The sequence below is a fragment of the Dermochelys coriacea genome, chromosome 1 (genome assembly GCF_009764565.3).
Source record: "Dermochelys coriacea isolate rDerCor1 chromosome 1, rDerCor1.pri.v4, whole genome shotgun sequence".
NCBI lineage: Eukaryota > Metazoa > Chordata > Testudines > Dermochelyidae > Dermochelys > Dermochelys coriacea.
The window spans coordinates 258081552-258097620 of NC_050068.2; the positions used below are offsets into that span (position 1 = coordinate 258081552).

The 16069-nt window shown below is 52.5% G+C and overlaps 1 protein-coding gene across 4 annotated transcripts; it reads right to left on the reverse strand.

Moving 5' to 3' along the window:
* Positions 1-1830: 1830 nt before the first annotated feature.
* On the reverse strand, positions 1831-10539 carry C1QTNF6 (C1q and TNF related 6). 4 transcript variants are annotated; one of them, XM_043520351.1, is made up of 3 exons: positions 10432-10539; positions 5972-6221; positions 1831-4595 (listed from the first exon to the last, which is right to left on the reverse strand). In XM_043520351.1, the coding sequence occupies exons 2-3, from the start codon at positions 6213-6215 to the stop codon at positions 4048-4050; spliced, it is 792 nt and encodes a 263-aa protein (XP_043376286.1). In that variant the 5' UTR covers positions 6216-6221; positions 10432-10539; the 3' UTR covers positions 1831-4047. The 4 variants fall into 4 exon arrangements, with proteins under 4 accessions (XP_043376286.1, XP_038274507.1, XP_038274498.1 ...); XM_038418579.2 differs by lacking the exon at positions 10432-10539 and adding an exon at positions 10225-10366; XM_038418570.2 differs by lacking the exon at positions 10432-10539 and adding an exon at positions 7497-7710.
* Between the last annotated feature and the right edge of the window lie 5530 nt (positions 10540-16069).

Genomic DNA, 16069 nt, shown 5'->3' on the forward strand with positions numbered 1-16069 from the left:
CACCTTTGAACACTAACGAATAATAAAACCCATCTGTTATACAGGGCTTTTCAGTCACCACTCTCAAAGTGCTTTACAAAGGAGACCAGTATCCTTATCTTACAGATAGGAAAACTGAGGCACACACTGACAGCCTGACTTACACAAGCACCCAGTAAATCAGCAGGAGAGTCAGGAACAGAACCCACATCTCTTGAATTCCAGACGAGTGCTTTAACCACTAGGCTACACTGCCACTCTTTCACCATGTTATTCATGTGATCCCTCAAAACAGGGTGAGCCAGATCCTCCACTCCTGTAAACCAGAACAGCTCCATTGAAGTCAATGCTGATTACACTAGGTATGAGTTTGGCCCGGAGACCCTGAGGTGAGTCAGTGGCTGGCGAAGCAGCCTTGTCAGCGGGTCAAACGAGCTGTCTGAGCCCTGATGCTCCGACAGGCACTAACGAAATACTATGGTTATGCAGCCAGCAGGGCTGTTAGATCCCTTTAAGGCCTGGTATCACTCATTCACCTTGTATATGTGGAGTCACAAAGGAAAACGCCATGGTCCACCTGAGATTAATACACATCACACTGGCTAGTAAATGGCTGACTCACAGGCCAGCCCTCACTGGTGTGCCAGGCACCTTCCTTCTCAGTGGGTCAGGATGGCCCATCACTCAGTGCCAGGCGGCCAAGCTAGCTAGGCCATTAATGCAGCTTCCCCTTGTGTGGAATGAGGTGGGGGTGATCAGCGAGGGAACAAAAGAAAGGGCATTATTTGCTCAAGTCACACAAAGGCTGAGCACGTCAGCCCCTCACCCCACCCTACCGAATGGCTCCTGCAGGGGGCTGCACTGGGGTGGAATAGACATGGCCGATTCTAGCAGCATCTCCACTGGATGGCTCTGGGATGTGAGCATGCTCTGCACTTCCTGAGGATCTTCCTGTTTGTTTCGTTCTATTAAGGGTGGGGATGGGAGAGAAAAGCCACAGCGGCTCGGGCAGGACCCGGAGATGTGCCAGGGTCCAGCCTGGAGTCCGGAACTGGCACTGGGACCATGCGGAGAGGGAGGAGGAATGTAATTATATCTGCCCCATCCCATCCCAAATGAGTTACAAACCAATCAGAGCCTTCTGGCACATGAGGCAACTGAGACCAGGGTCTTACATAAGACCCTAAGCTGAGCCATCCCCAGTCCTCCACTTTCTCCCACAGACCTCCCAAGCCTGAGCCATCACCTCAACCTGGCTCTCAAACTCCCCCCTCTCACCCCGCCCCGTAACATTACTGACGTTTGTAAACGTTCATTCAATTACTTCATTTCCCTCCGCTATGATTCAGATGCCATATCTTCCTGGAAATACCACAGGGAAAGCCCGTTCTTCCTGTGTAGAGCAGCTAACCAGGACCAAGATCGGCAACAACACAAGAAAAAACATCTGTTCTCTTACAAGCGACTTCCAGCTCCCTCCCCATGTTCAGCTAAAAAAAACACCTCAAACAACTTGTACTTTTCCCTTCGCTAGTAGTTTATTCTCCAGTAACTCCTGCACTGTCTTGGAGCTTTGGTAGCTGAGAACATTTTCTATGAAGGATTAGAAATGTCCTACTAATGACAAATCTCACATAGCGCCTTTCATCCATAGATCTCAAAGCCCTTTACAAAGGAGGTTGAGCATCATTATCTCTGACAGATGGAGAAACAGAGGCACTGAGAGTCTCTCAGTGGGTGAGTGACTGCACCAGGAATAGAACCCAGGTCTTCTGGCCTCCCAGACCAGTGGGGCCCCCTGCCTTAACCTGACTGGAGACAGAAAGAAATTATCCTATAAGGGAAATCATCTCAAAGTGCAAAAAAAAGTTTTAATAAAACTGAAAACATATATACAAAAGTTCTTGGTAGTTTTCTGTAATGTAAAGCACCATTAAGTCCACAGTACTGTGCGTCTCTGCTACCCTGACACCCCACCCAATAAGCACCAGTGACTCTTGAAACCTGGTTTAGCACCAAGGGGCTGAAGCTGGCCCATGAAACGCACATTCCCCTGCCTCCCAATGCATTTTAAGCACCGACCAGCTGCCCTTTTGGCATGTTTGAGCTGGCCCTCGCCCTGCAGAAGCAAACAGTGGCATTGGAAAGGGAGGGACTTCAGAGCTCAGGTCTGGAAGTTATTCAGCATTAGAGATTCCTGCTGCTCTCTGGGGAGACACAGGGACGCCACACACTGTAAATACACAACAGCTGGGTTGGCAGTCTGTGGCTTCTAAAAAGAGAGGGAGAGGAATTCAATTGCTAGTTCCTTCACTCCTAAACCTCACCCCTAGCATGCGGCTCCCTCACGATTCCCCCAAGCCCAACTCTGGAGCCTTTCCACACTCCACTGGGCCAGGAGAGGGGAATCCCAGTCTCCATGTTCCTCATACATCACACCCTGGCATTCTATCAGACACATGGAGCCCCTGATAGGACCAACCTTCCTTGGAGGGACCCTGCTTTTCATACCAGTTGTGCTAATGCAAGCTGTTATGAGGGTCACGTGGGGAAGATCCTGGGACTCGATCCTTTCCCCTGAGCTCCTCATCCTGAGAAAATCAGGGGCAGCAATATGAACAAGAGAGAAACTGGCCTGCAGTGCTCTCAAGTTCACCTCTCCTTTTCTTTCCCTCTGATGTCTTTCTGATGTGAGTTTAGTCCTGTGGAAAATGGACCCAGTGGCAGCCTGGCATCTCATCTTTACTGTGTCCTCAGGACACGTAGGGTGGGGTTTGCAAAAGCACTCAGAGCTGATTCTGCTGCTAGTGAAGTCAGTGGCAATGCTCCCAGTGACATCAAAGGGAGCTGAGCTAGGTCAGCGCTGAGGGCCACTGAAAATCCCAGCTGTCACGCACAGGCAGTGGCAGCATAAGCTTTGCCGTGTAGCCCTGCCAACGTGTCTGACCCGACTGCGAGGGGTTGGAGTGTATTTCAGTCTCCGTGGTTTCTCCACTGAGATCACCAGCAAAGGAGACAGAGTCAGAGGTGGGGACGTTTTTGATGATGTGGACACCTGTTCACTGGGAGCAGGACTGAGATGCCCAACTCACCTCATATAGGCTACCAAGCAACCACTGGCTATCCTCTTCCATTGGAGTATCAGGGAGGTACTGGACAGAAGCTGACCCTGTGCATTAGTAGTAAAAGATATAACCTACCACCAGACTCAGCCAGTCCCTCCCCATTGTGTTCTCAAATGGATTGGAGGTGGGATTTTAAAGGAATGATGGTCTCCTAGCAGAGCTGTTCCAGTCATGCCCAGGGGACCATGGCAGTGGAATCCAGTGGCTGATCACTTGGCTGGATTCTCTTCTCACACCAGCATGCAGTAGGGGGAACGCTGCTGAAGTTGAGAAAGTTACACTGGTGTAAATCTGGTGGGGGTGGGGGAGCAGGAGCAGGCCTGCTTTCAGCCTCCAGAAAAGGAACAGTCCAAAGCTGAGATGGCTTTGAACCCGACACGAGAGTTGAGACTGGAGAGCATCCCATGGGAGGCTTGGAGGGGAGCTTTGCTGATGGCCGACAGGGTCTCGCTCTCTTTCAACACTTAGGGCTAGATCCGCAGCAAGTGTACCTGGGTGTAACTCTGTTGACTTCAGTGGAGCGACACCGATTTACACCAGCGGAGGATCTGGTCCTCTACGTCCCAGATGAGCGAAAGTTTCCACAGCCACGGACTGTACCATCACTCCCTTGCTTTGTATCATTACCTATGTCCCTACCACTGTGTTAAGCCGTGGGAAGGCTCACATGGCCTAGCAAGACTAGTGGTGACCTGAGGCACCCCCATTCAAGGCAAATGGGACATTCCTGGAAGTCAGTGACACACTTTGAACGTGGATGGCCCTGATTTGGATAGCTGGTGTTTTCTTTCAGGCTCCCTGGTGCCCTCCCACCCCATGACCCTCCCAGGGAGCCCCCAGTCCATTTCCTCCCCTGTAGTTTGCAGTGATTGCGGGCAGTGAAAAGAGAGGAGGAGCAAGAGAGAGAGAGGGGGGGGGGGGGCAGAGAGAGAGAGGAGGGCGATCATTCCAAGCTGGGTTTGATCAAGTAGCCGCTGAAGGTGATGTAGATGTCCACATCATCACTGTAGATGGCGTTCTCCCGCTCCCGCTTGTAGAGGCGCACCCAGACCTCGTCGTTCTCCCGCAGCTCCAGCATGAGGCTCTGGCTCTGCATGATACTGCGGTCGCTGGGCTGGGCATACAGGATGACCTGCTCCTGGTCGTTGTGCATGACGTGCATGTAGGTCTCCTTGAAGTTCCAGGTGTGGACGTTTAGGCTGAAGTAGTAGAGGCCGGCCGTATAGCAATAGAACTTGCCTTTGAACATGTCGAAGTGGCCATAGAGGTTGACAAAGACGGTGTCGAAGATCAGAGCCTGGTAGCCCTCGCTGCTGTGCAGTGCCTTCTTGCGGCCCACCGAGAAAGCGGCATACTGGTGCTTGCAGGGATCCCCTGGGGCACCCATCTGCCCCTTGCTGCCTTTCTGACCCTGGGAGCCCCGCTCGCCTGGTGCCCCCTCTTTTCCCCATTTCCCTGGAATCCCAGGCTCCCCCCGATCTCCTTTGTCTCCTAGGAAACAAAGCAGAGGGATACGCTCCATGAGATGTGAAAGCTGCCAAGTGAGAGGTGAAAGCTGCCAAGCACTGGGCTGTCTTGAGGAGGCCAGGGTTGTGGCCGGAAACTAGAGCTGTATACAGAGAACCTGATTCTTCCTTGTGCAGACACCAGCACAGGTAGTCTGTGCCTTCCCTGTTCAGGGGCTGTGGGGGCCAGCGCAGCCTCCCACACAGGCTAGGGCACCCCTAACTTGTTACCCTGTTTCACAGGCCTCTTTGGGGCTTTGCAGGAACGCAAACTGCCTTGAGCACCGGTTCCCCCGGCCACCCCCTCCCTGCTCTGGCCCCAGAATGCCCCCAGTGCTGGGAGCTGTTCTGGAGGTGGTTCTGAGCACCCCTATGCCTAGCGAGCACAAAGGGGCTGCAGAGCAATGATGAATTGGGTCCAAAGAGCAGAATCTCCCATTCGGTGCCAGGACTCACCATGCATGCACATCCTATGCATTAAGCACAGCTGAGATTCAAATGGGGACCCTTGAGGAAGTAGCTGATCTGCACTGGGGAGCCACCCCCATTCCACCCTGAGCTAAGCCAGCAGGAGCTGCCTGGAGCAGGTCTTGGCTGGAAGTCACACTTTGCAAATATGAGTGTTGGGGTGTTCATGCAAGCATCCTCCTAGCTACCTGGGGAGAAAAGTGAATGTTAGGGCTCACGTCATTCCCCTCCTCCCTCTCCCAGATGACATGAGATCCACGGAGATGGCCTCCCATTAGCCTTCCCCGCACAGGACATTAGTGCTGGCACTGTGTCTTTGTTAACCGCACACCCTCTCCTTCTTCCTGGCTGGAAAGACCCGCTACTCCCTCCCTCTGCACTACAGGACAGCTTGATCCTGAAGTAGGTTCAGATTGGCAAGAGGCAACTGCTGATGCTTCTCCCCCAGTGACAATAAACAGGAGCCAGTGGAAATCAGGCGAAGAGGTGGCTCCCCTGAATTCAGAGGCTACAGCAGGAAGACTGCTGGGTTCAGGGGAAAACCGGCATTCTACAGGCTGATTGCACCTCTCTGGTGACATGAGCCTAAGTCTACACGTACCAGCATGGGCACATTCCCTTGATAATGACAGACAACTAGACATCCATCAGTCTGGACATCAGGAACTGGATATGCTGGGGCATGCCCTTCAGTCTGGCAACTGGGGGAGTTTGATGAGTATAACAAATGCACTGGCTATGCTAGCATGTACCAGTTGCCCTTCTGTATGGTGACACTGAAGTCACTGGTAGTCTGTGGGCACCGATATGCCAGCACAGAACCTTACCTTTCACTAGGGTGAAGCTGGTTCCCAAGAAGACCTTGGGTCCCAGGCATACCGGTTTGGCACTTACCCTTCAGTATGGTGATGTTGATGTATGGACGCACCTCCGGCATCGGGTACAGTGAAGAATGGCGTCCGGAAGGGCCGGGGGTGACCTCTGAGGAGCCATGGGAATCCAGTGGGTCGCAGCAGCGTCTGCAGCCATTTGGGAGCGTTGTTGCTTCTTTGGGGTCAGGCTCATCGGCAGGTGCCCCAAATACAAACAGAGGGAGCACAAGGAAGGCCACGTGAGCTCGTAGCTGAATCATTACCATAGTGACCTGGAAGACATGAGCCAGTAAGAGAGAGAGACAGAAGAAGGGGATGACTAAGCCAAGGTAGAGGCCAACATGAAAGGGCAGGGCACTGCATCTCCATTCTCTGTGGCTAACGCCAGTTCATTTCATCGTGGGAGCAGAGAGGGAAAGAAGGAGACAGAAAGACAGAGTTAGTAACTGTTCTGTAGAGAGCTGCCACTTTGGAATCTAATACATGGCTGTCCCTGGAGGGCTAAGGATGCAGTCCAAGTCTCAGTGGTGTCACTGCTAGGGCATGCCTGACTCCCTGGAGTCCTGCCACTAAGAGGAGGCCTGTCCTCCAGAACCTACAGCACCAGCGCTCATAGTGCAACCATTGGAACCCAGGGCACCAGTGCCTGCGGATTCAATCTTCAGGCTGCAATAAAAGGAGAAGAGGCAAATCCAGAAGCCCCTGGTGAGGAAAACAAACTCAGGTCTGAGGTTAGCTCTGCGATAAGGGTCGTGACCTTACAACACTAAAAACATCCTGCTTGGGTCATTTTCTCACCTCATACAGCTGGTAAAGCCGAAACCATACCTACTTCTGAGCTGAAGCCCTGACATATCAGGAGGTGGGGGGAAAAGCACGTTACCAGGGTATTCTTGAGCTGTCTGCTGCTATCAGGAAGGACAGGAGATCTTGTAGGAGAACGATAAACCTGTTAGCTCGTGAGAGCCTCAAATCACTTTCTAACCTTGCGGGAGGGTCCCAGACAAACCTCTTGCGGCTCACTCAGCAATGGCTATTTTCTTTAATTGGAGTCTTGCCCTAAACCTCGTTAGAGAGCATCTAACCGGCTCAGGCCCCAGTGGGTACTGTTCCATCACGCCCAAGGTCACAAGGTGCGGCCCGGTGACCCGCGCACAGGACTAGAAACCACATGCTGCTGAGTCCTTTGCCACTGACTGAGTCCGTGGCCTTGGCCAAGTCATTTCCCCCCTCTGCAGCTCAGCCCCCCATGGGGGAGTAGCAATATTTGCGGGGGGGGGGCGGCGCTGGAGGCTTAGTTAGCAGTGGCCAACTTTGCTCTCAGCGGCACGAAGCCTGGGGCAGCCATCCGAGGGCCACCCCTGGCCCTGCGCCGCGCCCGCAGCAGGCGCCTTCCAGCCCCCGAGGGGCGGCGCAGAAGGGGCCGGGAAAGGCACGTGGCGCTGCTCCGCTCTGCCCGGCCGCGCCGAGGCCGGAGCTGCGGGGGCGCAAAGGGCCCCGGCGAGCCGCGCTTGCGATCAAACCCGCAGCCCTCGCCCCCGGCTCACCCTGGAGGAGAGGCGACAGGCCGCCGGCGGCAGGATCCCCCTGCGCTGCGAGCTGCGAGCCGCTCCCGCCCCGCTGCTGGCCGGGCAGCCTCTGCTGGCGCCGCCCGCCCCGAGTCCCAGGGCGCGGGGAGCTCGCTCGCTCGCTGCTGCCAAGGGCACCGCAAAGCGCTGGCTTCGGCGCAGAGCCGGGCTGCGCCTCCCTCCCCGCCCCCGGCGCGCCCCCTTCTCCCCGCACCGCCGCCTTTAACCCTTGCGTGGGGCTGGGGAAGGCTGGAAAGCGAGGAGACCCCCCCCCCCCGCAGCCCTGCCTTCAGGCCCCCCGGGGGCAGCGGCAGCAGCTCCCTGCTCGGGTTTGACACGCACAGGGGCTGTCCCGGGGGAGCAGGGGCATTGGGCAAGTCCCCGTCCATCACTTGCCCTTCTGGCCGGCACAGTCCCTCCAGGCCTGACCTTTCCCTGCCAGCCCCCTCTGCTCTGCTGCAGCCCAGCGTCCCCCCGAGCCCTGTACAAACATCCCCCCCCCCTCGCCTGACCCCCTCCGCACTACTGGCCTTCCCATGCATTAGCCCCCCTGCTGCCACTGGGGCAGAGCTGTTGCTCACCCCCAGCCCCTACTGGGTGGCTAGGGCAGGCTTTCCCCAGTGTTCCCTCCTCTGCTCCATTCCTTACAGCGCCTCCTATTGACTGGGGCAGGGATCTGTCTCTTCCCTGTTTTGGTTCCCTCTCTGGCCCACGGGTCATGTCCTCGGCCTGAAATCTTGCCCAGAAAGGGCGTCGCCAGCTGGAAACGCTCTGGAACATGACCTCGCTGGGGAAAGCCCACGCACCAACGCTTCTCCAGCTAACGCTCTCGAGCCAGGTGTGCACGTGGCTCTTTGTAGCCAGCCCTGGGCTAGCTCATCATGCCATCTGTGATGGGCCTTATGTGATGGGCCTGGGGCTGAGATGCCACGCTGTTGCAGGGTACCCTTTACCCTCAATTCCCTATGCAGCTAAGCCAGAGGCCTTCCAGGCTCCTTCTTTAGTCAGATCTGGCTCACGCCTGGGGCCCCGTTCCTGGGGATGGAGCATAAGTGTCGACTCAGCAGGTTTGCTCCGCTCCTGTAATTCCAGAGGGAAGCTGGAGAATGTTTAACAGGCCATGGGAGCCTGAGGAAAGGAAAAGTTTTTCCAATTTGTTTAGTTCGGGAGTCAGAGGCGGTTACAGCCAGCTCGCTTCCCAAGGAGTAGCTGTGGCTTGGCAAGAACCCCAGCACCACTGGTAAAGCAAATGGAAAGTCTGGGGAAATATCTGCAGAGAGCATGGGGCAAAGGAGGGAGGGGGAGCACTGGGGATGTTATCACCCTGCCTAATCTACTGGAACCCCCACAAGTGAACGCCCATAGACACATACCCCTTTTGTCCCAGCCAGCAGGGTGGACTCACCAGGGCGGAGGTGCTCTTCAGCAATTCACAACAGTACTCCTGACTTCTAATCCGGGTTCTGCCATGGACCTGCCTGGTCACCTCTCTGTGTCTTAGTTTCCCCATATGTAAAATGGGGATGCTAGGCCAAATTCCATGCTAATGGAGTTGTGCTAGTTGATAGTGACAGAGATTATGCCCCAGGACCCTGAATTGGCCACCTCCCATGTCTAGTGGTGAGGCTTAATTAGTTAATTTTTTGTAGAACGCTAAGCATTATTATTCTTAAGGTTGGGAGCCTACTGCAGGATGTGAAAGTGAAGCCATAGCACTGAGGGAATATGAAGGTAGAGCCGATCTCTGAGTCATCTTAGCCTAGCTCAGGGGTAGGCAACCTATGGCACATATGCCAAAGGCGGCATGCGAGCTGATTTTCAGTGGCACTCACAGTGCCCGGGTCCTGGCCACCGGTCTGGGGGGCTCTGCATTTTAATTTAATTTTAAATGAAACTTCTTAAACATTTTTAAAACCTTGTTTACTTTACATACAACAATAGTTTAGTTATATATTATAGACTTATAGAAAGAGGCCTTCTAAAAACGTTAAAATGTATTACTGCCACGCAAAACCTTAAATTAGAGTGAATAAATGAAGACTCGGCACCCCGCTTCTGAAAGGTTGCTGACCCCTCGCCTAGCTCATCTGGGAGCTATTGAATATTTCCAAGTAAGATATTTTCCAGCCCCTTTTGGAGCTCAGCACCTTATCTATGGGAGACATTTTTCCTTGGAGCAGTGGAAGAAGGTTGGCTTCCATCTTCTCTCCAGTCTTCTTGCTACACTCGTGTGAGCTAGCGGGGTGGGTGAAAACACAGTTTATATGAGCTATTTTATCATCTGATCAAGAGCACATGGGGAATTCACAGGGCTTTGCGCACACGCACACATATGCTTTCTCTCTGCCTTGAAGCCAACCCAGGAAAGCTCTTGCCAGATTGGATTCCAGTACTCTGCTGAAGTGCAGCTGCTCCCCCATCCCCCACTGGACAAAACCTGGAGGGTGAAAGAAATGAGCTTCCCCAATGTCCCCTTCGTTACATTGTCCCTCCCCACCCATCACATGCACATGACTCCTAACCTATCTAGAGAGACTGACCCCTGCCCTGTCTCCTCACCACCCATCCCCTGCAAGTGGCCCCTAACCCATCGAGAAAGACTACTGTCCCCTCCCCTCCCCTGCACTGACCACTTCCTGGCCTAATCACAGGAGCTCCTCCAACCCCCTGCAGTCCAAGCACCCCACGCGAGTGCACAAACACATACTTCCTTGCATCATCCACAGTCACTGAGCAGAGCTAGTTCTTTCTCTAGGCTGGAAGCATTATGCATATCTAGAGGCAGGCAAATAGCCCCTTCCCACTTCTTCCCAGCCACTTATCCTTTATCATTAAGGATAATCATTTTCTATTTCCACCCCTTCCCACTCTCCAGGTGCTTTGCCTTGCAAGTGGAAGACAGGGAACCCCTTACCTCTGAACCCCTTAAGAGAGGTCCTGCACTGAGCTACGTGTATCCTCAGCTGCTCCTTGTTAGCACTGGAAGAGGAGCCCGTGAGAGGAGGCCCAGCTGATTGAAACCAGCTGCTGGCCGAGGGCTCTTATGTAATTACTGTCTTTTCCATCCTCCCTTGGAGGAGGGTCTGGTCCTTTGTGAGTCCCTCCCTCATGCTCTGGACTGTACCAGGCTAAGCAATCTCCCTCCTTTCTCTCTCTCTCTCTCTCTCCCCCTCCCCCCCCCCATTACTTGTTCAACTCAACAGCTGATTCCCCTTTCAGAGCAGGGCCTACTCCTTAGAAGCAGAGCCAGATCTGTCCTGGAAAGGAGTGAGTGCTTTCTAATAGTCAGCTCAGGGAGTTGTTAGTCCTCTGTTATCTTCCCAGCCCTGCCACTGACTCACTGTGTTACAGGCAAGTCACTTAGGCTCTCCTGGCCTTAGTGAAGTGGGCCAATAGGCCAAGATACTGAAAAATGACCAGTCATTTTAGGTGCCTGAATATTTGGGTACCCAAAAGACACCATAAAGGGGCCTGATTGTCAGAAAGTGCTGAGCTCCTGCCCTCTGACAACCAGGCCCCTTTAAGGCAGCTCAGGTTGGGCCCCCAGAATTACTAGTCACATCTGATCATCTCAGCCCCAATTCTTACCTTGCAGGGGTGTTATGAGGCTAAATTACTTCATGTCAGTAGACCCTCTGAGGCCTATGTTTTATGCACCCAGTGCAGTGCCACCCTCAGCTCTGCTGGAGGATGAATTAAGGCTAGATGGAGCCTGAAATGACAGTGACGGAGAGCCCCAAACTGGTCCATGTCCTAGGGAGGGCAGCTGCAGGATTTTAGGGCGCCTTTGGAAAATGTGAAGCACTGCCTGCGTCCATGTTTGTTTCTGCTTTCGTCTGTTCTTCCTGTGCAGCAGCTCAGCGCGAATGCACTTGCTTCGTGGTGCACAGATGGTGACATTGCACCCCTGCATCTGCCCCATTTGCAGAGCCTTTCGCCCAGGACCCCGCAGCGAGGAGCACATTAAAGTAACCTAAATGAGAGGGGTCTCACAGATAGCTGGAGTGCAGGGCTGGTTTGGTTTGCCACCTAAGCCATTTGCTCAGTCCTGGCTATTCACACAAGGGTCCCATTTGCTCACATGACCCACTCTCCTCCCACTCGCCTCATGCCCAGCCCCAAAGGCATGCCCAGCCCCACACTCAGCTGCCCTGCACAATTCCACATTATCAGTGGAGGAGACTATGCCCCTCCCAGCACAGGGCGCTATCAGGTGGGGAGACCCCACTTCTGCAGGACAAAACTACCCACCTCCCACCCCGAGGAAATATTCTGCATGCTTTGTGTTGGGCAGCATGTGTGGTAGTGTTACCTTGGCCACCGCTAGGAACTCTCTGCAAGGGAGTGATGGGAATCTCATGTTTTGGGCCTTGCTCACCCCTACTCCTGCCCCCTCAAATCTGCCTTGACAGCCCTGCTGGGAACTGGACAGCCACTGACATTGCGGGGGGGGGGGGGGGCAGGTTAGCCAGATAGGGGCCAATGTAAGCAAATAGCTCCCCCTGCAGGAGAAACGGGCAGCAGCATTTACAGTCACAATTAGACTTTCTCTCTGCTTCAAGCCTTGTCCACACTGGCATGTTCTGTGTCCGGTTGTGAGCAGGAAGTGCAGCTGCCTGTCTTGGCAACACTATAAGTCTTCTTCGCTTAGGGCCCAGCCCAAATCCCACTATGGTCAGTGGAAAGACTACCACTTATTGCAGTGAGTGTCGGATGAAGCCATGGTGCCCAAGCAGTTTAGCCCTGCCTACTGCAGCACTTAAAAACATGGGTGCAGCTGTATCTATGGCTAGATATCTATGACAGGCACAGAATGTGCTAGGCAAGGTGTCTTCCTGTACTACAGCCCTTTGCTCCTCACTTAACTGGAGATACCGATATAACACCATTTGCAGGGAACAGGATGTGTTGCAAGCGTGTTTCTAAATGCCTGCATAGGCACCTACATGAGTCAGAATGCACATATATGTTTTTACATGTATGCATCTGCATGTATATTTTTAGGGTTGCATTTGTGTCCCACAGGCGAGTGTATACTTATTAGATGGTACATGTTACGCTGAGCGTGCATGTGTTTAGATGGGCGCTGCGTCTGTGTTTCTGTGCTGGGAGTTTTGTGTGTCTGGGTGTGAGATCTGTGCAAGGTGGGTGCCTTATGCGTGCGTTTGCATATCTTAAGCTTGGGAAAGCAAAGAACACTAAGTTTTCATGAGCAAATATTTGCATATTTTCCACTCCTTCAAGCAGATAAAGGGTTTCAGTTCTCTATTGCATTCCCCAGGAGAGCAGGGAGCATCTAATCTGTTCACATCTCTCTGCATTTTTATCTGTTTGGTTCCCCTGCATCAAGAACTGTTTAGAAACCACCCCCAGCCTCGACCCATGCTCCAAACAATTCAGAAGCGAAGGCACGTGCCAGTAGGTTTGCCATTCACCTTATCGGAGCTGCTGTTTTACCATATGGATCGTGTAAACAATGGCTGAAAACAATCCTGAAAATAGCTGAGAAGGATATCAAGTGCAGGCTGTGTAAGCAGCACAGCCTTGTAACATGCCCTCCCCTCAGTTAGGTTGAACCCCTCCATGTGGCCCTTTTCATCTCTGCAAAGTTCTCTTCAACAAAGTTACAGCAGCAGGGTATGGTTGAGCAGAGTAGGTACAGCTCAGTGATTGTGTGGGTGCAGACTGTGGCTTAGTGGGGGTACATAGGATGTTGTGTTGTGAGTATATTTTCAAGGTCAGTAATCAGAGCCTGGCTTTAAATACACACACACGCGTGTGCTGGTGAGCGCACACACACATTCTTGCAGTGCCAGCAGAATGGGGTCCTTTTATTTCTAAGCACCCTGACTATGATCAAATACAAGCAGGAAAGAGGCATTGCAGGGGCTGCTGGAAGCGCTGTGGCCTCTGCTAGACTTGCAGCTCTAGTCTCTACGTGATAAGAATGAAACCCTTTGTGTAGCGGAGGGTTTGATGGTACCCTTATCTCTGTGTCTCTGCAGCCAGAATAGAAAAATCCATTTCCACGTCTGATTAGAACAAATCCCCCTGAACATGTCCAGAATTCAACTAGATGCTGTGCATGACTTCAGCCCCTATCGTTCTCAGAGCCAGCCCACTGCAGGGCCCAAACCACAAGGGATGCACAGGGCCAGCCACATGAATGCAATTTGCACATGGCAACACAAGCAGGCAGCAGCTGTGAACTCAGCAGTGGGAGGGGCAGGGGCAGGTAGGGCTGTGGGACAGAACTAGTTGACATTTTTCACTCCCCTTCCCCCTCAAGGAAAAACAGCCTTTTCAACAACAAGGGAAAATTCTGCAGACAATTTTTGGTTTTAATTTTTTTTTCTGACTTTTTGATGAAAAAAGTAAAAAAAAAAAAAGATTTGTTTTCCCATTTTCATTTTCTATTTGTTTTCTCCACCCCCTTCCCCCCCCCATTTTGCAACTGGAAAAAAGGGGGGAACCAGGAGGGAAAGGTAGAAAACGTGGGAGGGCGAACTTGTTTCTGTGCAAAAATTAGAACGTGTTGCAATTTTTCACGAAATAGCTTGACAAAATAAAAATGGTTGAACATTTCCCCCCAAACATACCGTTTTTCAACCAGCTCCATGTTGGGAGATAAAGAGCGGCCTTTCCAGTGGGCACAGCCGAGTGAAATCAACAGCACTCTGAGTCCCGTCTGCAGGGCTGAGCAGCCTAGTGTTTCTGCACCTAGGGGTTGCAGGCAAAAATGTCTTTGAGGTTTCATTCCTGATCTCTTGCAGCAGAGGGGGCTACAGAGGTTGACCATGAGTTCCCCCTAATCCATCAACCTGGAAAAGGGTTTCTACTTCATCCTATGGCCAAGGTGGCATACATAGTACAATGATAATATAATTGACAGCCAGGGATCCCTCCCTCCCTAAGGCAGGAGCTAGACCAGTCATGTAGCCAGTCTAAAAGGAGATGGGAAACCTTCATGTGTCTGCTCTCCATGTACTCGGAGCTGCCTCTCTCCTGCTGTGTCCTCTCCTGGCTGCTATACTCATTCCTCTCACTGCTCAGAAATAAGCCATCAGCTGTCTCCCTTCCCAGAAGTCCAATGCCATCTTCACTACTGTCTTCCAGCAGTCCTTTCTGCTTCAGAATTACCCAGCATTGCCCTTGCTGTGATACCACCTAGTAGCAGGATCAAGACATCTACCTATTTACCTCTGTCATTGTGGAATTTAGGCCCTTTCCTCTCCAGCACCTGTTGCCTCTTGTACCATGCCTTAGACGGGAGCTCTGGAAGGTCGTCATGGTTTGGTGGGGATCTCATGATCCCGTCTCTTCCTGGTGACCAGATGACAGCTGGAATTCTTTCCACAGTCAGAATGGTCTTTTTGGCTAGCCACTGAGATAGGCTAACTCCCTGCAATTGCTATGGGTTTGCTCCTTAGACTGCAGACTGCATTAGAGTCCATAAGAGTGTATCTCTGCATGGATGAGCCTCCAAAGATATAGGAGAAAGGAGGAGACATGAAGAGTCACCACAACATGTGATTTACAAGGAAAGAGATCAGATACTAAGGCCCTGAAATCTCACATTGTGATATATATCTATCTTTATATGTGCACCCGTTTCCCGGCCAAGCAAAGGGAATGCATTTCACCAGAGAGTCTTGCAATATCTGGCAAAGGGTGGATGCTTCAGGAATCAGAAAAGGGGATTTGTGGGGATTACTCTTTATGCATGGATTGTCTGGTACCAAGATACTGGGTTCAAAGAGAAGAAAGGATGGGTCTGGAGTGGGAGGAGGGTTATTACTCACAGAGAGTCCAGTGCTGGGACTGCAGGGTTAGGGGAATCAGCCCCAACCCCACCCCCAGTCACAGACAATCCAGCACCAAGACAGCTGGGTCAGTCTCTGTTAACCCTCCCTGACAGCCAGTCCAGCTGGAAGACACCCACCCGAGTACACTCCTTGCCCAGCCCTGGCTGCTTTCCCTGGGCTTGGGTATCCCCACAGTGATCAACAGGTTCTTATTTAGCCACATATTGATTCTGAGTGAATTTGCTCCTCAGGAACGTGATTCCATTGTGCGGCTGATCTCACCATTCAAGCCTCCTTTCTCTGCTGTTCCCACTGCATTTTTCTACCCCGGCTTCAAATCTGTTCTGTGTTTTTGGACTTGTGGCTGCTCCCTACGATGACCCAACTAGCCCCTCACAGTCTCGCCCCCTCCCTCTCGGAGGTGCCCCTTGAACTGAAAAGTATTTCTGCCCCAGAGAGACACTGTTTACACATCCCGCAGGATCTTCCTTATCTCTTGGAGCACTTTCTCCTTTTGGCTGGTCTTTAACACACACACGCCCACGCTGCCTCCAATTTCCCCAAAGCCGCCCCTGGAGGAAGGTGCCCAGAATCCTATCGAAGACTCTGAATTTAAAGTCACTCTTACTGATTGCTGTATCTTAGCAACAGCATTTATAGGAAAGTTCAAGATATGGGGAGAGGCATTTATCAGAGCCTGCAGGAATGGAGCAAGGGAGAGGGAGAGATGCTCAGACATACACCCCC

Bases quoted from the DNA above. Each gene is read 5' to 3' on its own strand.
- C1QTNF6 (XM_043520351.1), bottom strand. From the start codon at position 6,215: ATGGTAATGATTCAGCTACGAGCTCACGTGGCCTTCCTTGTGCTCCCT. The intron at 4,596-5,971 runs GTAAGTGCCAAA...TTTGTTTCCTAG, and splicing joins CAACATCACCATACTGAAGG to GAGACAAAGGAGATCGGGGG.